Source organism: Somniosus microcephalus, chromosome 25 (assembly GCF_052327205.1).
Source record: "Somniosus microcephalus isolate GS21.2 chromosome 25, FLI_Smic_1.0, whole genome shotgun sequence".
Taxonomy (NCBI): Eukaryota; Metazoa; Chordata; class Chondrichthyes; order Squaliformes; family Somniosidae; genus Somniosus; species Somniosus microcephalus.
Window position 1 is genome coordinate 31263498 of NC_141011.1, and position 21870 is coordinate 31285367.

The 21870-nt window shown below is 46.6% G+C and overlaps 1 protein-coding gene across 4 annotated transcripts; it reads left to right on the forward strand.

Annotated features, from left to right (window-relative positions):
* Positions 1–6645: 6645 nt before the first annotated feature.
* LOC147100625 (uncharacterized) lies at positions 6646–20798 on the forward strand. 4 transcript variants are annotated; one of them, XM_085967088.1, is made up of 4 exons: positions 6646–6726; positions 12761–12963; positions 15865–16414; positions 17956–20798. In XM_085967088.1, exons 2-4 carry the CDS (start codon positions 12779–12781, stop codon positions 18370–18372), a joined length of 1152 nt encoding a protein of 383 aa, XP_085823214.1. In that variant the 5' UTR covers positions 6646–6726; positions 12761–12778; the 3' UTR covers positions 18373–20798. The 4 variants fall into 4 exon arrangements, with proteins under 4 accessions (XP_085823214.1, XP_085823213.1, XP_085823215.1 ...); XM_085967087.1 differs by lacking the exon at positions 6646–6726 and adding an exon at positions 9496–9600; XM_085967089.1 differs by lacking the exons at positions 6646–6726; positions 12761–12963 and having other exon boundaries at positions 12974–16414; positions 17956–18265; positions 20691–20798.
* The last annotated feature ends 1072 nt before the right edge of the window (positions 20799–21870 follow it).

The window sequence follows — 21870 nt, forward strand, 5'->3', positions numbered from 1 at the left end:
TGGGAGGAAACCGGAGCACCCGGAGAAAACCCACGCAAACACGGGGAGAATGTGCAAACTCCACACAGACAGTCGCCCGAGGCCGGATTCGAACCCGGGTCCCTGGCGCTGTGAGGCAACAGTGCTAACCACTATGCCACCGTGCACCGTGTTTGTGCATCATTTTTTATTTTTAAATGTTTAATTTAAAATTTATAATAACCCTTACGCTGATGAAAGCAGGCCCTATGACTGCTTTCACCAGCCTTAAGAGTTTCGTGGCCAATTGCTGGGCAGTTGTTGAGCAAATAGCCCAACTCTGCGCCATTGAAACTGATTATATTTTTGGTTCATTTGATCTGTCAAAGCGCATGTGGAAACCCGGAGGTTGCGCAGCTTTTCAGAAGGATTATGCTGAGCATACGCCGTCAAAGACACTGTAATTTCAGGGCCAATGAAGTCCTCATCATGGCCAAGGAAATGGACAATGCAAAATTTTTAATAGAATCACCTAAGACCTATCCCAGACATGACCTCTGTAAAACAAGAGGTGGTGCTCTGAGTACCCTCTGGCAGTGCTTACTATGTCACTCCGCATTCAGCTACAGGGTTTGCACCTGTGTTTTGTATTATCTGGGTCTGTCAGTAGTCCTTGTCTATCTATAAAAGCCCTTTTCAGTGCAGGGAAGAGACGAAGAGCAAGTCAAATCAGTGAGTGGCTCTTGGCCTATCAAAAATGGTCCAACCTTGGGCGGAGGAGAGTGTGGCCAGGTGGGGGAGGGGTGTTTCCTCTTGGTTCACGCGGTTGCTGAATTTGGCCACCGGATGGCGCGTACCCTGATCTGGGAAGAATGCTTGTTTCCCGCACAGAGAGGTGAACTGGAGGCTATGCCAGAAAGCCCATTGTAGGACTCTTGGGCCAACACAGAGGGCCACCACTTTTCCGATTGTATTTGTTTGTTTAAATATCTTAATAAAAACAGGACGCTCAAGCTTAAGTGGGAAATATTATTTTGGTAAAGCTGGGCACACAGCCCAATTATTAAAGTACTAAAGTATTAAAAGCAAAGTCCCCTGCTGGGATGTGACTGGATCAATCACTGTGGGAAAGGCTGCAGTTTCTGGCTAGTGGCCAGCGCTATTTTATCGCTGCGATGGCTCGACTATTTAATGCCCATTACATGTTACACAGAATTTTACAGCACAAGAACAGGCCATTCGGCCTGACAGATCTGTGCCGGTGTTTATCTGAGGAAGGATGTTCTTGCCATGGAGGGAGTACAGCGAAGATTCGCCAGACTGATACCTGGGATGGCAGGAATGACGTATGAGGAGAGATTGGGTCGATTGGGCTTATACTCGCTGGAGTTTAGAAGAATGAGAGGGGATCTCATTGAAACTTATAAAATTCTAACAGGACTGGACAGACTAGATGCAGGAAGGATGTTCCCGATGGTCGGGGAGTCCAGAACCAGGGGTCACAGCCTAAGGATAAGGGGTAAACCATTTAGGACAGAGATGAGGAGGAATTACTTCACCCAGAGAGTGGTGAACCTGTGGAATTCTCTACCACAGAAGACAGTTGAAGCCAATTCATTAAATATATTCAAGAAGGAGTTAGATCTATTTCTTAAGGCTAAAGGGATCAAGGGATATGGGGAGAAGGCAGGGACAGGGTACTGAATTTGGATGATCAGCCATGATCTCATTGAATGGCGGAGCAGGCTCGAGGGACCGAATGGCCTACTCCTGCTCCTATCTTCTATGTTTCTATGGTATGCTCCACACGAGCCTCCTCCCACCTTATTTCATCTCAGCCCAGCAGTGTGAAATCTTTGTCTCATGACATGGCTAGCTGTTTAAGGAGAAAGCTCTGGGCCTTTGCAGCTTTACAGTGTGATTCACTTATAACTTTAGTTCACGTTGTTATTTTTCTATTTAGGTTCTAAAACCTAAAGGGGGAAAAATTGAGTCGCGCCCCCCTTTGGGGCGCTAATTTCGCCGTTAGCGCCCCCGTAGCCAAAATTGAGTGGTAGCGCTGCGAGGGAATATCGCGGCGCTAGGTGCCGCAGTATTGCAGGCTTTCCTCCACTTCTTAAAGGGGAGGGGCCTTGCGTAGCGCGACCTGGGGCCCAGCTGGGCCATCGGGGATTGGAGTGCTGGCAAAAGAGCCCGGCACTCAAGAGAAGTGCCGGGCTCATGGAGCGCAGCCGGCACTCTGCCGGGGGGCGGGTCAGGAGGCCGGGGACAGGAGCGGAGGCAGGTGCTGGCAGGCGGCTGGCAACAAAAATGGCCGCCTGGCACCTCGCCTTCAATTAGCGCCGCCCCGGCTGCAGGTAGGCCCCCCGACCCTGTCGGACATAGTTGTAATGTTCTCAACACACGGACACGGACACAGGATGTATTCCATCAGCCCTCAACACGAGGCTTCTTTATTCATTTCCTCTCTCTGTTTACTCTCTGTCGCCCCCTACTGGGGCGGAGGGTAACTCTCACCACATCTCCCTTTCTAAACAGACTTTGAATACTATTCCTTTACTATTAACATTTCAAATGACCTTCTTTCAAATCATTACTTTTTTACTGTGCTTAAGAAATAACAAACTCTAACAAACATAACATCTCTAATGCACAATGTATCTCTTTTTTTTGAGAAACACGAATAATGCAAGCAGAGTAAGCTTGGAGGGACAAGGTGATTGAACCCTCCACCAAGTACCTCGGGTATTATTCTGACCCAATGAGGTGTCTTGGTTCTTAAGCTATTCATGTTGCAAAGTCCTGGAGGTATGAAGGAGGATTGCGGACCCTTTCAGGGTATCGTCTGGAACCCGATGGAGGTGGGGTATCCATTGTGGGTGGAGGAGATGGAGGTGGGGTATCCCCTGTGGGTGGAGGAGTTCCAGGACCCGCATCCCCATTGTAGTCATCGGGAATGGAAGGCTCATCAGCAGTGTCTGGGGGCTGCTGGGTAAGTGCGAGGTGTCTGCGGTTCCTGCGAACAATCTGGCCCTGGATATCAACCAGATACGATCTTGGGGTGTTGGCCTGTCCTTGCACAATGCCTCTTTTGCGGGAGTCACGTATCCACACATAGTCACCTGGAAGGAGTGGACACAAGGGCTTAGCTCTGTGGCGACTGTTAAAGTTGGCCTGTTGTCTTAGTTTAGATTGTTTGTCCTTGTCTGTAAAATTCTGGAGGTCGGGCCAGCCTGGGGTCAGGAGTGATGGTATAGTTGGCACGGTAGTACGAAGTTTTCTGCCTTGTAGCAACTCAGCAGGGCTGAATCCGCTAGAAAGAGGTGTGGCGCGGTATGCAAGGAGTGCCCGGTATGGGTCAGGTGACTTTTTAAAAAGCTGTTTGGCTGTCTGGACAGCGCGCTCGGCAGCCCCATTGCTTTGAGGATACAGAGGACTGGATGTGACATGGGTGAAGTCCCAGCTGTCGGCAAATGAGCGAAAGGTGTCCGAGGCAAATTGGGGGCCATTATCTGTTTGAACCAGCAGAGGGACCCCTAGGCGGGCAAAGCAGGATTTCATACATTCAACGACTGCATGAGAGGTGGTGGAGAGGAGCTTGATAACTTCAATGAACTTAGAGAAGTAGTCAAACATTACCAGGTAAGTTGAGTTATCCAAATTAAATAGATCAGCCCCAACCTTCTGCCATGGGCCCTCAGGGGTGTCATCTGGAATCAATGGCTCTGGTGGTTGTTGTCTCATTTGGGTGCAGCTTGGGCATTGTTGTACTTTACGTTGTAGTTGACCGCTTAATCCAGGCCACCAGACAGAACACCTGGCTCGTGTTTTGCATTTTGTGACCCCTTGATGGCCATCATGCAGTTTGTCCAGAATGTCTTTCTGTATTGATGCTGGAATGACCAACCGGCACCCTTGTAGCAGCAATCCTTGTGCAATAGTGAGGTCACCTGAAACGGCCGCGTAAGGTCTAAGAGCGTTGTCAAGTTTCGCATGATCTGGCCAGCCCTCATGGCAGTATGTGAAGACCTGACGAAGTAGTTCATCCATTTCCTGTTCTTGATGAAGTGCAGCCAGGCGTTTCTCGGTAATGGGCAGTGCAGTGAGTATTGAGTGTACAAAATTCTCTATGCACTGCACCTCAGGGGAATCATCCACCGGCGGCTGGTAGGGAGCCCTGGAAAGGACGTCGGCAGTTGCTAGGCTCTTCCCCGGCACATGTGATATAGTGAAGTGAAAGTGCATGAGTCGCATCCGAAAGCGCTGAATGCGGGGGGACAACTCGTCCAGGTTTTTAGATCCCAATAGTGTAAGGAGGGGCTTGTGATCTGTTTCGACCTGGAATGTCATGCCTATTAGGAAGTCCCTATAGCGCTCACACACCCATGTAATGGCCAGGGCCTCTTTTTCAAACTGCGCATAGCGCTGCTCTGTTTTTGAAAGGGCTCGTGAAGCATAGGCTACAGGGCGCCAGTCAGTGTCAGGTCTCTTTTGTAAAAGGACTGCACCCAAGCCAAACGATGAGGCATCAGCTGACACTTTAGTGAGTGCATTGGGGTCATACAGTGCAAGGCCTGGCGGGGTGGTTAGCTCCGTCTTTATCTCAGTGAAAGCTTGGGACTGCTGGGGTCCCCAATACCATGAGGTCTGCCTGTTGAGGAGATCCCGGAGTGGCTTGGTTTTATCGGCTAGATGGGGTATGTATTTGCCCAAGTGATTGACCAGGCCCATGAAGCGGCGTATTTCAGATACATTCCTTGGTGCGGCCATGTGTGCGAGGGCCTTGACTTTGTCAGGATCTGCTCAGACACCGGTCCCATCGATGACCTGGCTGAGAAATTTCACCTGCGTTTTGGCAAATTCACATTTGGAGTTAGGAGTAAGTCCAGCTTGCTGTAGTTTACTGAGAATTGCAAAAAGTCGCTGATCGTGCTGTTCTTGGGTTGCGCCAAACACCAACACATCATCCATTTGGCATAAGACACCATCAAGTCCCTCAAGGAGGCGGGACATGCGGCACTGGAAATGCTCAGGGGCGGAGGATATTCCAAAGGGCAGTCTGTGGAAACAGTAACGTCCGAATGGCGTGATGAACGTGGTGAGACGTTTTGACTCCTCTGACAAGGGTATTTGCCAGAAACCAGATTGAGCGTCAAGCTTTGTAAAAACCTTTGCATCTTTCAGCTGCCCCAGAGTGTGCTCTACGCAGGGTAAGAGATGCAGCTCTCTACAGACACTTTCATTGAGTTTTGTTAGGTCTACGCAGATTCTGATTTTTTCCGTTGGGTTTTGGGACTACAACCATTCCGGAGCACCAGGCTGTGGTTCCTCAACTCTTGCAATTATCCCCAGTTGCTCCATGTGGGTGAGTTCCTCCTTAACTTTGGACATAAGGGGGAGCGAGACACGTCGGGGTGTAGAGAGAGCAAAAGGTTTAGCATCCGGCTTGAGGCGAATGTGATACTCTTCTTGCAGTCGCCCAATGCCTTGAAACAGTCTGGGGAACCGTTGTCTGACCTCCCGTTCGAGGTCCGTAGATACTGTCTCTGCTACCTGTGGGTCCAACCTGGACACCAGATGCAGGGAAATGATGGCGGGGCGACCGAGGAGCGCTGTTCGTAGACCGCGTACCACATACACGTCCTGTTTTGTAGACTGTGGACCACGGGTCAGGGTAGCTGAAAATTTTCCTCTGACATTCAACGGGACTTGACCAGGCCCCTGAAGAATCTTAGTGGTGCTCTGAAGAGCCTTTTGACCTAGGTCGTTGTAGAGGCACTCTGGGATGACAGTGACATCAGCCCCTGTATCGAGTTTGAATTCAGTCATGTGACCACACAAGCTTAGGGTGATGGTCCACGGCTGGTCCTGCCCATCTCCAATTGATCCCAGGAACGCTATCTCATTGTCGTCGTCCTCTGATATTTCAGCAACCGCAGGTGTGGATCGGCAAACTGCAGCAAAATGTCCCTTTTTCTGGCAGTTCCTGCAGCTAACATCTTTGGCTGGACAGATTTGTCCATTGTGTGCCTATTGTCTGCAACTCTGCTTTTGTGGTTGGAAATGTGTTCCAGTTTGAGTTCCAGTGCGAGGCCTCTGTACATATTCATGTGAGGCAGTTTGTCTTGATTTGGTAGAAAAATGTTTTTGGGGGGCTGATTGTCGGGGGGCACTTATGGTTTCAATGGCATTACTATCTTTCTGAAGCATTGATTGCTGTTTCTTTATTGCTTCACTTTGGAAAACCTGTGTTTTTGCTTTGTCAACTGTGAGGTCTGGATCCATCTGTAATTTTTCAGAGAGCTTAAGATCCCTTAATCCAACAACCAATCTGTCACGAATTAGTTCGTCCCGCATAGCTCCATATTCACAGTGTTCTATGAGCTCATATAGCATTTTGATGAAGCTATCACCCGATTCCCCTCGCTCCTGCACGCGCCTATGGAATCTTGCGCGTTTGAATGTCAAATTCCTCCGCGGGATGAAATGATTAGACAACTCCGTTTTAACTGTGTCATAGCTTTTCAGTTGATCAGCCGTAATATTCCTGCACCGGACGATCGCTTCAGCCTCCGCTCCCATGGAATATAATAGCGTGTTGACCTGTTTTTCCTGTGACTGTTTATCAAGGCCTGAAGCCTGTCTGAAGCGTTCAAATCTGCTGCGCCACAACAGCCACTCTTCCGGCCGTGTAAAATCAAATTCGGAGGGGGGAGAAATCTGAAAGAATGCAGGACTTTGAGTGGCCATGATAGTAAGCAACGTGGGGTAAGTACACTTTTTTTTTTCAGTCTCTCTTGTTTATCTCCGTCCTAGCTTTAACTAGCTGCTATGCTACACCCGTATCGTAAACTTTCACTCACTGGGAGCTGACTAGTTTCACTGGGAAAGTTAGTTCCATTGACGCGGGCAGTCTTTAAGATGGGTATTTCGGGTACTTGCCACTTCTGTCACCATGTAATGTTCTCAACACATGGACACGGACACGGGATGTATTCCATCAGCCCTCAACACGAGGCTTCTTTATTCATTTCTTCTCTCTGTTTACTCTCTGTCGCCCCCTACCGGGGCGGAGGGTAACTATCACCACAATAGTGTCCGCCGGTAAGTCAGAGGGCGCTATCTAAGATCGTGGCCGGGGCGCGAGTGGGGCGCTGCGCACAGCGATGACTTCATCGCCGGCGGTGCAGCGCTGCGGGGCACTAACGGTTACCGCCGCCGCTAACCTCCCGCTGAATTTCGCGGGGGGCGTGGCGCCCGGGCGCTAGTTGCTTTGCGCCCCATTAGTGCCCTCTTAGGGCGTTAACGGGAGGCGCAAAGCAACCGAATTTTCCCCCAATCTGTTTTAATATTGTTATTAAAAAATTGGAAAACTTGAAAAGGGATCTGTAATTTAAAAATACTTAATGCAAATAAAATAATCTTGGAAAGGAGGTACTATTTTAAAACTTACAAATAAATTGCACTTTTACAAAACTAAAAAAAAAATGCAATTTTGGGATATTTTCATGTTGATATATTAAAGTGAAAAGGATGGAAGGTAATTCTGTAACAATTAGTTGAGCTGTTTGTAGATGATTCAATATCTGGCCAAACGAGGAGTAGGTTTTCATCTTCGCCGCCTGGACAGAGCAGAATGGATGCTCTTTATAGAGCCCGCCTGATCTGTCGATCCAACAGTAATGAGTTGCTGGCGTACAGCTCTGTCTGTAACTGATGTTGCAGACCTCCCCTTGCTGCTGCATCCTCTGGTCCACTGGCTTTCTCCTCTTCATGCAGCGGATGGTCCTCTTCATCTGCCGCCAATAGTAACTCTCCCTGTTGCAGGGCAAAGTTATACAGGAGGCAGCCCATCACCATGATCCTCGACTCTAGACTGCGCTGTAGGAAACTCTCAGGACCAGTCCTGGCAGCAGAACCATTTTTTTCAGCTCCCTCATGGACTGCTTGCTGACTGCTCTTGTTCCGCTGTGTCTGCTGTTTCATCTGGTCTCCATTGGCGTCCTTGGGTTTCAGAGTGAGCTGATCAGGCAAGTCTGGCTTGTCTCCCAGCCTGGGATGCGTTGCTCCTTGTCAAAGAGTGGGACAATTTTTGGACTGCTGCAGGATGCAGGCATCGCAATGGCTACCTGGAAAACAGCCACATGCCATGGGAAGCTGATGACAGCCCTGGTAAACAGCACAGCTGTAATCTGCTTTATGGAGGAATGCATTGCAGTCTGACTGATGTTACCTATGTTTCCAGCTGCAGTCTGAAATGACCCCGCTGCATGGAAATTCAGGGCTGTGACAGCGTTAAATGCCAACGGCAATGCAGCGCCATCTGTGGTAGTGGGCTGCAACATTCTTCAGATATCTACAATGGACCATCGTCAGAAGACCAACCTCCTTCTGCACTGCTCCTCACCGTGGTTCAAACTGCTCAGTCTGGGCCCGTAGACCCTATGTGCAGGGGAGGCCACCTGCAGGCAGCCCTCCTCCGTCCTGGATTCCTTGCAGGGCCATGTGCAAGTCCCTGAAGCTCCCTCACATGTTGCTGCTGCTGCTCCTGTTCCTCCTCATCCTGTAGCCAGTAAAGGGTGACCAACATCACTCACATTTTAAAATGAAAACTGAATTATGTCTGCACATAATTATCCACCGCTCTCAAACCACACTTTAACTAAAGACTACACGGGGGCCTTCACCCCCCTCCCCCCATGGTTTTTTTAATTTGTTCATGGGATGTGGGTGTCGCTGGCAAGGCCAGCATTTATTGCCCATCCCTAATTGCCCTTGAGAAGGTGGTGGTGAGCTGCCTTCTTGAACTGCTGCAGTCCGTGTGGTGATGGTACTCCCACAGTACTGTTAGGGAGGGAGTTCCAGGAATTTGACCCAGCGACGATGAAGGATCGGCGATCTACTTCCAAGTCAGGATGGTGTGTGACTGGAGCGGAACTTGCAAGTGGTGGTGTTCCTGTGCCTGCTGCCCTTGTCCATCTAGGTGGTAGAGGTCGGGGGTTTGGAAGGTGCTGTCGAAGAAGCCTTGGCGAGTTGCTGCACTGCATCTTGTAGATGGTATACACTGCAGCCACGGTACGCTGGTGGTGGAGGGAGTGAATGTTTAAGGTGGTGGATGGGGTGCCAATCAAGCGGGCTGCTTTGTCCTGGATGGTGTCGAGTTTCTTGAGTGTTGTTGCAACGCCATGGGAGATCAGCTAATTATAAATTAAATTTTCTTTATCGTACACTTTTCAGTTCTACTTTATGAGTTCCCTCCTTAGTGGCTTTGCAGATACGATGAGAATGGGTAGATGTGCACAGTTTGAATGTTGAATAGATGCTGAAAGGGTTAACGATGCCCAGTAAGCTCATAATGATCCCATCTCAGTCACATGTAGTATTTGAAGGGTATCATTTAGCAGAGACTCTCAGCAAGTTCCTACTTGTCGGGATTATATGACAAAGGAACTACACAATGGCCCCATTGTACATCACAGGCAATGTTTCCAAGACCGCATCAGCTCACTTCAAACAAACAGTGAACTATTTACACACTCGCCCAGTAGTGCAGCATACACACCAGTGATGGCTGTTCTTTACATCTCAAGATTGAAGATGATGGAAACGGAATAAATTGTTCGTTTTTGTATCCTTCACCAGGTATTGGTCTTACATTTTAAACGCATTTAGTGATTTTATTCTAAAACAATGTTTTAAAGTTCTATAACATTCTTTCAAGATTTGCGTCACAATTTGGAAAAGAGAGTTACTTTTTATTTTGTTTCCTTGCATTTACCAGATGAAACTCATTTGTCAAGAAGCTTTGTTTTAGCAACTTTCAGATTCACTTCACTCGCACCAGATTGGAACCAATGATCGATTAATAGTCTGGTGCCTTGTCTTGTCTCGGTTGAGTCGGCAAGTGCTGTACTCCGCCAGCTTTGTAAGGGGTGAGGTCACTGGGCGAGCGCAACTGCGAAATTACTCATTCAAATTCTTCAGTTTATGTTTAACTGTGTCCGCTGACCTTGCAGTTACTATTTCGTTATCTAACTGGCTCCAGTCGACGACTGTTTGCGGGGAAAAAGCTGAACCTGCGAACGTCTTTCTTGACCAGTCGTCTCATTAGTTTCTGGCTAATCCCCCTTGTTGATCTGTTGTTCCGTGCAAGCTGCAGCACACTTTCCATTCTGATTCCAGTTAGTCCACTGGTGATTTGATACACCTAGTGGAGCCTAGAGTCCCTCCTCCTCCTCGCAAGTATTTCCCACTCTCGGGCTGTCAGCATTGCGGTAACGCTACTGGTCTGTTTGTAATCGTTCATACAGAATCGAACAACTTTCCTCATGTTTTAATAAATAATTCATGATTTATTGTATCTTTAAGTATTACATTTTTTTTAAACTCCCGGGGGGGGGGGCGGAGTTGCGATCCCTGGGTGGGGGGTGGAGTCCGATTACATAAGAACATAAGAAATAGGAGCAGGAATAGGCCACTTGGCCCCTCGAGCCTGCTCCGCCATTCAGTAAGATCATGGCTGATCTTGGGTTCAAAGCCATTTCCCTGCCCGCCCCCATAACCCTTCACTCCCTTATCTTGCAAATATCTGTCTATCTCCACCTTAAATGTATTTAATGACTCCGCCTCCACAGCTCTCTGGGGCAGAGAATTCCACAGATTTACGACCCTCTGAGAGAAGAAATTCCTCCTCATCTCCGTTCTAAAAGGGCGACCCTTTATTCTGAAACTATGCCCCCGAGTTCTAGATTTCCCCACGAGGGGAAACATCCTCTCTGCATCTACCTTGTCGAGCCCCCTCAGTATCTTATATGTTTCGATAAGATCACCTCTCATTCTTCTAAATTCCAATGAGTATAGGCCCAACCTGCTCAACTTTTCTTCATAAGTCAACCCCCTCATCTCCGGAATTAACCTCCTGAATCATCTCTGAACTGCCTCCAATGCAAGTATATCCTTCCTTAAATAAGGAGACCAAAACTGTACGCAGTACTCAGGGTGTGGTCTCATCAATACCCTGTACAGTTGTAGCAGGACTTCCCTGCTTTTATACTCCAACTCTCTTGCAATAAAGGCCAACATTCCATTTGCCTTTTTGATTACTTGCTGTACCTGCATGCTAACCTTTTGTGTTTCATGCACAAGGACCCCCGGGTCGCTCTGAACTGTAGCATTTTGTAATCTCTCAACATTTAAATAATAATTTGCTTTTTTATTTTTCCTGCCAAAGTGGATAACCTCGCACTTTCCCACATTATACTCCATCTGCCAAATGTTTGCCCACTCACTTAGCCTGCCTATATCCCTTTGCAGATTCCTTGAGTCCTCCGCACAACTTGCTTTCCCACCCATCTTTGTATCACTGTCCTCGGGTGGGTGCGGGCTGCTGGTGTGGGGGAGCTTGGGGGAGCTTGGGGGAGCCGGGAGGAAGCACTCCTGCTCCTCCTGGCCCACAAGGATTGCTCCCCGATGTTATGTTCATAAATAAATAGACATTCTTATTATGAACAGCTAGCTTGAGCTAGTCACTTTATTCAGCCATGTGGACTTGTACAGCATCCATCTTGACTACTGCCTTGTGGGTAGCTTAGTGCCTCGTGGGTAGCCCAGTATTTAAACATACAGCTCCACCTAGTGTACCATTCTAGAATGACATGTTACTGATCATTACACCCGAGGCTGTGGCCGCCTCGTTGCAGCTGCCGGGAATCCCGAGCCCCAGGATCCCCAGCCGCCTGCAGTTAAAGCAGAAGCGTCAGGCCTCATTATCATACTTAAATAGCCTACCCACCTCCTGGCAGCGGGTTGGGTGCCCATCCCCACCCCACCTGAGTAAGAGGTGAAAGTGGACGGGTTGGAGGCGGGTTTTAGATTTTTCCAACTTTCACTTCCCCCCCCACGCTGCCCCTCCAACCCACCTGTTTTTTTTCTGTGAAAATCCCCCTCCCCCCCCCCCCACCCCCCGTATTTTGCTGAGGTGTGTGAACCTCATTAAAGGGTCAAAAATGATGCAAATTAGAGTGAGTCTCTCTCTCTCTCTTGCATATCTTGCTGATTTTTCCTCAAACATAACATAAAATAGCTGCACTTGCAAATGGACTTCCTGGCCTTCAGAACTTGGGTCCCTAAAGCTGCAGACTGGGATTTCCTGCTCTGTGGTTGCCAACCTCCCGATCTTCTCATGGTGTAAATTGCTGGTGAGCGCACAGACGGAAGCTCCCCCCCCCCCCCCCCCCCGGCCCTGTGATCCTCCCTGCTTTTTGCAAGTGACAGTGAAGTAGCAGGGGTTTCAGACTTGTTAGATAGTTCTTGCTGCCTTTTTGTAGGTTTAACTATTTCTTAAGCAATGTTACGTTTTACTGGCCGCAGCATTGGAGAGCTGGCTGTGCAGCCAAAGATTTGTGAAACTTTCAAAGAATTGCTGCATTTCTAAGCACCGGTCTTTGTAAATTCCCTAACAGCCTTCGTAATGCTGGAGGTCAGGGACACACAGTCATCCTTGCACACAGTGTTGCTGGGGCACACATGGCAGGATTATCTTGTATTATCCACCTATCCCAAATACGTCCAAAGATTTTTAAGAGGGGGAATAAAAAGGGACGGGGACCTGCAAAGACCAGGTCCCACAACCAGATCCCACCCCAATTTCCGCCTCTACCTGCCCAAATTTTGCTCCATTTGCAGCCCTAAAGCTGTGGAAATGTGATTGCACGCAGTTTTTAAGTATTAAAAAAGTACCCCACAAAACACTCAAAAGCTTAATTTTTTTTGCAGTTTCCAAGTTTTGAACTTTTTTTTTAAGCTCACTGACTCTGGACACATGATGACAGCAAAGTTGTTGCGGAGGCTGGTGGATATCGGTGAAGACGTCAATGAGGGGGAAGATTATACAGCAGGAGGTGGCATCCAGCTGGGCAAATGGACTGACCTTCATCAGGCAGCTGGTAGTGGCAACACCTGCCTGGTAAAGACACTGTTACAGCATGGTGCTCTCATAGATACCAGGTAAGACGCTGTTGTTGGTGGAAACAGCATTCAGCTGGAGCAGCAGCATGAAATAACATGACTTACATACCATAGGAGTCAGTGGCATAGGATTATGGATAGAAGAGTTTGCAGACTGTTGTCTGGGCAAGAGCAGTAACACAGCTTCTCCTTCAAATCCTCTTATTACTTAAAGCTCGGCCTGGCTAGCCTGGCAAGCATCACCCCCAGCTGCTCTTCCACACGCTGCCTTCATCAACCTTCTTCCACCTCCTCCTCCATCCTCTTTTCTGACGGCGGGTATGAGGAGTTTGTGAATTTCCTTGTCTCTAAAATTTAGCCTAGCCACTTGGCTGCCTCATCTTCTGAACTCAAGAGGTTGCATCAAATAAGCAAAAAAGCATTAAATTAACGATGGGAGGGGCTAGGTGAGACACTGAGCTTTGAGTCCCATTCAAGGCCACACTAGTGGGATGAAAGCCAACTATTAGCTATAATGGATCCGATATAAACGAGTTTGGGCAGTGTCAACCCATTTAGTAATGGGTGTGGGCCCACAGGAGAAAACTGCTCAGTCTCGCACAAATTAGATCTTGGGGGGGGGGGAAGATTCTGCGTCTGTGGTCCCAGCACATGTGTATCATAAAACTGTGCACAGTGCGCAACTTATTCCTAAACTGCCAATTATTAGTCAGTGAAGCAACAGGATTGTCAGTGTGGGAGATGGAAAATCTCCCAACTGAGCGGTGGTGGGCATTATGCCAGTTATTCTGGTCCTGTGTGTGTTGGAGGGGGGAGGGTCAGGTTATCCCTTCTGGCTGTGCCCCAGGTATGTCCTGTACAAGTACATCCCATTGTTGGCATCACTAGCATGAGTTACTAGTCATAACTTTGGAGTACTAATTGAGCCAATTTAAAAAAAAATCACCTGAACGGACATCACACAAACTGTGTTAACCAGGATAAACCTTTGTAATTTTCAGTTGTACTGTAAGAAAATGACAAATAGTATTAGACAAATATCTGGCTAGAATGGAGACTGAGAGTTCTGAGGATACGTACAGATAGAGATGATTGAATTCTGGATAGAATAGGATAGTTCCGAGGCTGCTGGGACAAGGGAAATATCAGGCCAAGGAAGGCAACTGGTCAGAGATGAATAATGGAACAGGTTCGGATTGAGGACCAATATGGCTGAAGCTCTAAATGAATACTCTACATCTGTTTTCACTATGGAATTATGGTCCAGTTAATTTGGCATTGGTTATAGGAAAGATGCAGGGAGGCATTATAAGTAATGGGTTCAATTATCACATTGAGAGCTATTAGAGAATCCCAGCGTGATTTAAAGAAATGGAGGTCCTGCATCACTAACCTGATTGGATTATTTGAAGTGACAAGGTTAATGGATGATGGTACTCCTGTTAATGTTATATACTTGACTTCCAGAAAGCATTGGGCAAGATTTCATTGTGTAGGACTAACAGTCAGATTTGATGCTGGATAGGGAATTGGTTGCCATCTCATAGACAGCGGTCATCAATGGAGGTAAATCTGCATGGGCCAAGTCATGAGTGAAGTCCCGCAGGGATCTATGTTGGGACCATTACTGTTCATCATCTTCATAAATGATTTGGATGAGGGCATTAATAGAATCATTCACAAGTTTACAGATTATAGAAAACTGTGCTTGGGAGTTGGGGATTTAGATCAAATCATTATGATACAGGCTGATTTGGATTTGACAGGGGAATGGGCACATGTGTGAGAGGTGTCCTTCAATGTGGATAAATGGAGTGGATTTGGGAAACTCCAGGTATGTATGTACAATGCAGGGATAGCTGCTAAAGGTTACAGAGCAGGAGAGAGACCTGGGGGGTAATGGTAGATAATACTGAAGGTCCACAAGCCATGTGGGGAGGACATTTGGAAAACAAACTTTGGGTGGCATTGCTAGCACAGTGCAATATAAAACTAAGAATATTATAATTAGGTTATACAAGGCTTTAGGACATTTGCAATTGGAGTATTGTGTCCACTTTTAGTCCCGTGTTTGGAGAAGGACAGAGGAGGGCAACAACAATAGCTTGCATTTATATAGCACCTTTAACGTAGTAAAACGGCCCATATTGCTTCATGGGAACGTTACCAAGCCACATAAGGAGATATTAGGACAGGCAAACCAAAATGTTATCCTGTTTTGAAGCTCTTCGCTATCGAGATAAGCTCAAGAAGTTGTTTTTAAATGTAGTGTCAGAGGAGATAAGATTAAGATTTTCAAAATGAAGAGATTATATTCTGTTCAGTTGGATAAGTTACTTGAAATAAACAGGGATGGGAAAACTAGGGGGCATGAGTATAAACAACATAATCAAGGAGTTAGGTTCGATGTTAGGAAGTATTTTGCCTCACAGAAAGTCGTTACCCCCCGGCACACATTACCATGCTTTGAATATGGATTCCCTACAGTCAAGAGGAAGTGGGTCAAGTTCCTGAGAGAGGAGAACATTTCAAGTTACAAAAGGTTGGTTATGGGGTAGATGGGAGTAGTTACCATGGCCTTCTGTAGCTTGCTTGAAAGCCTTGATACATAGGACAGTTTTCTTTCCTAAATTTGCCATAGTTTGTTTTGTCTTTTTCAGGAGATTATGTGACCTGTGGGAGTGGATCGATGGTGTACGGTCTGGCTTGATAACCAGATGGTCTTTCCCTGTCCTTTTTGTATGTTCGTATGTTAGAAAGAGATTCTAGAATTTTACATGATTTACTTTTGGTAATGGAGGAGAGAAGTTTTGTAGAACTTTTTCTCAGAAAATTAAATATATTGGGTACAATCCATGACAGAGCAGATTGCACACAGTGTGTGGGAGGAGTCGGGCATTTGGTTGTTTTAACATTGTTACAGTATCCTGTTATTTGCAGGGATGAATATGGCTGGACCCCGCTGCATCATGCTGCATTTAATGGCTTTCAAGTGCTCATTAAACTTCTTGCTCACCGCGGGGCACCAATCGATGCCACAGACAAACATGGCTGGACTGCTCTTCACCGAGCCGCGTGGAATGGACACACCCAGACTGCCGAGCTCTTGCTGTGCCGTGGAGCTTCGACTGCTGCGTGTACCCGATGTGGGATGACAGCCTTGCACTGCGCAGCTGCATGCGGGCACACGCTGACCACGCAGCAGCTCCTGAGCCATGGCGCAAGCACAGATGTGTCCGATACAAGATGCTGGACCCCACTGCACTGGGCAGCTGTGAGTGACCAGCCACACATAATCGAGCTCTTACTCTCTAACGGAGCTTCAATTGATTGCACCACATGTGGCAACATGACACCCTTGCACTTAGCTGTGGAGGTTGAAAACAGACAGGTAATTCAAGTGCTGCTGGGAAACGGAGCCTGCATCAATGCTGAAGATGATGTGGGAAGGACTGCAGTATCAATTGCTGCTGCTAATGGCCACGAAGAGGTAAGTCTAGACAATGATCCAGTGATAACATTACAAACAATACATGAAGGCCGTGTTCATGATACACCGAGAGAGACAGACCGCACGCAAGCTTATCCTCTTTCTGTATGATGTGCCAGAACTTCTAGCACACAGAACAAACAGCCTGTTTAACATACCACAGCCATGCTCACCAATAATTTGTACATCAGTAAAGAGCGACAATGTGCCAAATGTAAAACTCTAGCCCCTCTTAGATCACATGAACAAAGACTTCTCTTGAAAGTTTGGAATGGGAATGTGTTACAAATTCAGATGTCATAGATACCTTCAAGGGTTCAGTGGCATCATTCACTTCTGTAAGTGATCAGTGCACCTTGCATTTATGGGAATTTACTCACACTGCCCTTATAAGAACATAGCCCAGAGATGTAACAAAAACCTTGCAAACTGGATATTGGATAGAGGTTTTATTTTTGGGGAGTCTAGGACTAAGGGGCATAGTCTAAAAATTAGAGCTAAACCTTTCAGGAGTGAAATTAGGAAACACTTCGACACACAAAGGGTGGTAGAAGTTTTGAACTCTCTTCCGCAAACGGCAATTGATGCTAGATCAATTGTTAATTTTAAATCTGAGATGGATCGCTTTTTGTTAACCAAAGGTATTATGGGCCAAAGGCAGGTATATGGAGTTAGGTTGCAGATCAGCCATGATCTCATTGAATGGTGGAACAGGCTCGAGGGGCTAAATGGCCGACTCCTGTTCCTATGTTTCTATACTTGTGTAATTTGCATGTTTGTTTCTTCAATCTCTCCAAAGGTGGATTGAGTTAACAGTAGAAGAAGTGAAGTTTGGTTCAAATGATAAGCTGTTTTGTCTCACAGTAAGCTGAAAGTTATAGAGCAATAGGTGTGATCAGAGTCACCTAGCTCATTTGGTACAAGTTATATTCGCATAAGAATGTAAAATAAAGAACACACAACGTTACCCCCATTTCAGTAGGTCGTCTTATTTAAACAAAAGGTTTTTAGCCGATCATCCAACTTTTGTGACCACTTCACCTCAGTAAAGATCCTCAGAGCATCTGACTTAACTAAAGACAGAATGCCCTTGTAACGCTGCTGTTCCAAAAGTCTTTTTAGTGTCTTTATTTCACTTTTTAAAAGCCTGACTCCAGTAACAGCTTTTAGTCAAAACTAATATTACTCTAATATCTGCCAATTTATCTTGCTTCTGTGTACTTTTACATCATATAATAAATACATTGCATGTTCTTTTTCCACCTATTGGAGAGAGCAGGAGTATATGGTGGACATCCCATACATCTTTCCAATGTGTCACTCAAGAAAAGAGTACTTGTTAATCCCCTGGCACATTAACCCATTCACTCCATGCATCAGATGTTTAAGTTTCAGTCTTCTGGAGGTCTGTCTATGGTAACTGCTTTGTTGCTGTAAACACAAATAGAGAGTGTTGGTAAAAGCCCAAAATATAGCACTTCTCAGTAAAGTACAGCAGAGATACTGTGTAAAATGAATGTTTTGTTTTTTGTTTCCTGTAGGTAGTGACAGATTTACTCGCACACGGGGCTGTGGACAGTAACAGAGCTTCTGCTCTCCAGGCTGCAGCAACGATGGGTCATATCAGAATAATGGAACTTCTGACACAACGAGGGGCCAGTGTGGACATCAGAGATAGCCTGAACATGACTGCACTTCATCGAGCAGCAGAGAGAGGAGACACAGGAGTTGCAGAATACCTGATAGACCATGGAGCTGACATTGAGGCTAGAGGCTGGCTCAAGAAAACTCCACTCCACTTAGCCATGGAAAAGGGCCATGAGCAGACCATCCTCTTACTGCTGAACAAAGGTGCAAATGTGTACACCACAAGCCAGTGGGATGAAACACCTCTTGACATAGCATCAGCACGAGCCTTTGAAAATGCTTTTTGCCTATTTGAAAAAAAACCTTTCTGAAATACAGAATTGATTCTACTTTCTGGCTTTAAACTGAAAACAATACTGTACCCTGTACAACACTATAAGTCATACACCACTGTACTTTGTACAACACTATACCTTGAATAGCATCATACTGTGCACAGTAACGTACATTGCACAGTAGCATACCTTGCACGCCAATATATCTTGTATAATGCCATACCATGTACAGCAACATACCTTGTACACCACTGGACCTTATATCACATTTACCTTGTATAACACCTTACCTCGTCCTAAACACCCCAACCCCAGAATGTGGGGTGGGGTCAGAAATACAAAAAGAAAGAGGCAGTGGAAATCCCACTCCAATGCAACCTGGTGCCATTGTGGCAGAGAGGAAGTGGCTGGTAAACTCATCTCAAGAGACCAGGGCAGTGGGATTATTTTTGGATTGAATGAGGAGAGACTTGGCACAGTCACAGTGGACAAAATAGTCTCTTTCTGCCCTGTAAACTTCCATAACTCAATCACCCTTTCCCACTAAATAGCAACAGGAGCATTCCTTGCTGACCCAGTGCCAATGTACTCCTGTATTTCCTAACTTCCTTGATGGCAACCTGCAAATTCCTGCACCTCTTCTGCCCTTACCACTTGTTCCTTTTCACCTGTGTCCTTCAACTCACCTAGAGCTACTTCCCCAAACTCATTAGCAGCATCCTCTGAGGCATGTGGAGCTGTGCTTAGTTAGAGGTTTACAGTGTGCCATGAGGCGCTGTTTTGCCCTGCCTCACTGGTAGTGTTGGAAAGCTGACTATGACGGAAAAATGACTATGATTAAAATTATAACCCGTAGCTGCAGTTTTGCCTTCTCTGTGGGATCTCAGTGTGATTAAATTAACTGCTTTGGGATGGCCTTCCTCCAATTCAGGTCTGCTCCTTTGTATTAGGTGCCTTATTATTTGCAAGCAGCGAAGTGGTCTTGACATGTCGTAACTTGGAGGAGCACATGGACAGTGACAGGCATGTGCTGAAGCTGCAGTCCATCATGAGTGTCATTAAGCAATCATGCATCACAAAGCTAGGTCGTTTTACAGCATTTTGATATGTGAAACCCTTTTAAGATGTTTAGTGTGCTAAGGTTTCTGATTTTAAATGAGTTATACTGTAATACGTGCCCTATGGATATGCATGGTCAACAATGAAAGAGCGGCAAGTTTGTGTGGCATAGGGCCTGCAGTAAATGTTCAACAGACTTCCCGGCAACACTGTCTGGCATGCTTAGGTGAGCCATAAAGCTAGTAAATTGGACTGTCGGGTGTGCTGCCCTTGGCCACTTTGTTAAGGTGTGCCATCGTCTTCCATGTCTTTGCTTAGCTCTGGTGGGTGCTTAACAGCATTGAGCTTGGAGCCACTTCTTGCCAGTCATGCTGCCCTGGTATCCTCTGGAGATTCCTGGAGTGGCTAACAAGGCAGTCCTTATTGTGCCATCCTCCACTTTGCCAGCCATCAAACGGGGAGCTCAAATGTTGTTACTTCATCACTTGCCTTCAGACTCCATTTCCTACTCCACATTTATTGTGCTAGACAGAGTTTTGCCAGCCACTTTTTGCACCAAACAGCCTTTGGAAAGGCTGAAATATCTATTTAACATAGTTGCAGCCTTTTAAAGGCTAACAATAATTTTCAAAGGGCTGCGCATACGTAATTCTCCCTCCCCTCACCCCAGCTCCCAATGGCAAATTGAGCCCGGAAGTTGTCTGTGTAAATTAAGATAAGCAAAATCAACTTACCACCAGAAATCCCGGGAAGTTCACTTGTGAACAAAGTAGTGATCATAAACCCGACACACTCCGGACTCGCAGCATTAGCATTGGGACCAGACAATTTACACTACATACAGGAAACTGTTTTTTATCCGGCACGGACGGGACCGTCGTGGTGCCGGTTCATCAAAAATTCCGGATAACCGAACGCTATAGTAGAAGATACAGAGCTGAGAGCTCCGTATAAAGCAACAAACCCTGTTGCAGCTTCAGAACAATGGGCACAAGTTGCAAGCGTCTCTGTAGCTTAGCAACAGCTGCAGCCACACCCTTGCACAGCAACAAATGGAGTAATAAAAGTACCTGAACCTACTCCTGAATTTTGCCGGTTAACCGAGATTTCCGGTTATTTAGGTGCCGGTAAATCGAAAGTTTCCTGTATAGTCATTAGGAATGAGACAATAATGTGGGGATAATACTATGGTTAACATTCATGCATTTTTGGTTGGAAAGCTCATTTTTGTGGCAGGCTGTTTATTTTTTAATGTAAACTGGGAAGCAAAATTTAATTTTTTGTTTATTTTCTAGGTCATATTCTGTTTCAGGGTTTACAACCAAAACTCCTCCAGTGAATGAAGCACCAAATTCTTACTATTACACTGTTTAATGACCTATTGAATAAAGTGTGTAACTCTTTCTTGGGTTCGACTGTTAATGTATTAGAGATAAAATGTATTCATTGTGTTTGGCCTCGCCAGTTGAGCCCTACCAAAGGTCTCTAGAATTTGAATCGATTTGAATCCCGTTCCCGCACCATTATCTCTGGTGTCCCCCAAGGATCTATCCTTAGCCCCCTCCTATTTCTCATCTACATGCTGCCCCTTGGCAACATCATCCGGAAACACAGCATCAGTTTCCACATGTACGCTGACGACACCCAGCTCCACCTCACCACCACTTCTCTCGACCCTTCCACTGTCTCTAAATTGTCAGACTGCTTGTCCGACACCCAGTACTGGATGAGCAGACGTTTCCTCCAGCTAAATATCGGGAAGACCGAAGCCAAACTGAAGCCCTCCACAAACTCCGTTCCCTGGCAACTGTCTGAGGCTGAACCAGACTGTTCGCAAGCTTGGTGTCATATTTGACCCTGAGATGAGCTTCTGACCAAATATCCACGCCATTACTAGGACCGCCTATTTCCACCTCCGTAACATTGCCTGACTCTGCCCCTTGCCTCAGCTCATCTGCTGCTGAAACCCTCATCCATGCCTTTGTTACCTCTAGACTGGACCATTCCAATGCACTCCTGGCCTGCCTGCCATGTTCTACCCTACATAAACTTGAGGTCATCCAAAACTCTGCTTCCAGAGTCCTAACTCGCACCAAGACCCGTTCACCCATCACCCCTATGCTCGCTGACCTGCATTGGCTCCCGGTTAAGCAATGCCTCGTTTTAAAAATTCTCTCCATGGCCTCGCCCCTCCCTATCATTGTAATCTCCTCCAGACCCACAACCCCCCGAGATATCTGCGCGCCTCTAATTCTGCCCTCTTGAGGATCCCTGATTGTAATCGCTCCACCATTGGTGGCCGTGCCTTCAGCTGCCGAGGCCCCAAGCTCTGGAATTCCCTGCCTAAACCTCTCTGCCTCACATTCCTCCTTTAAGATGCTCCTTAAAAACCTCCTCTTTTCATCTGCCCTAATATCTCCTTATGTGGCTCGGTGTCAAATTTTGTTTGATAACGCTCCTGTGAAGCGCCTTGGG

Excerpts from the sequence above, each read along its gene's own strand:
- LOC147100625 (XM_085967086.1), top strand. The coding sequence starts at position 15,674 with ATGTTAGAAAGAGATTCTAGAATTTTACATGATTTACTTTTGGTAATG. Across the intron at positions 16,415-17,955 it reads CTGCTAATGGCCACGAAGAG|GTAGTGACAGATTTACTCGC; the intron begins GTAAGTCTAGAC and ends TGTTTCCTGTAG.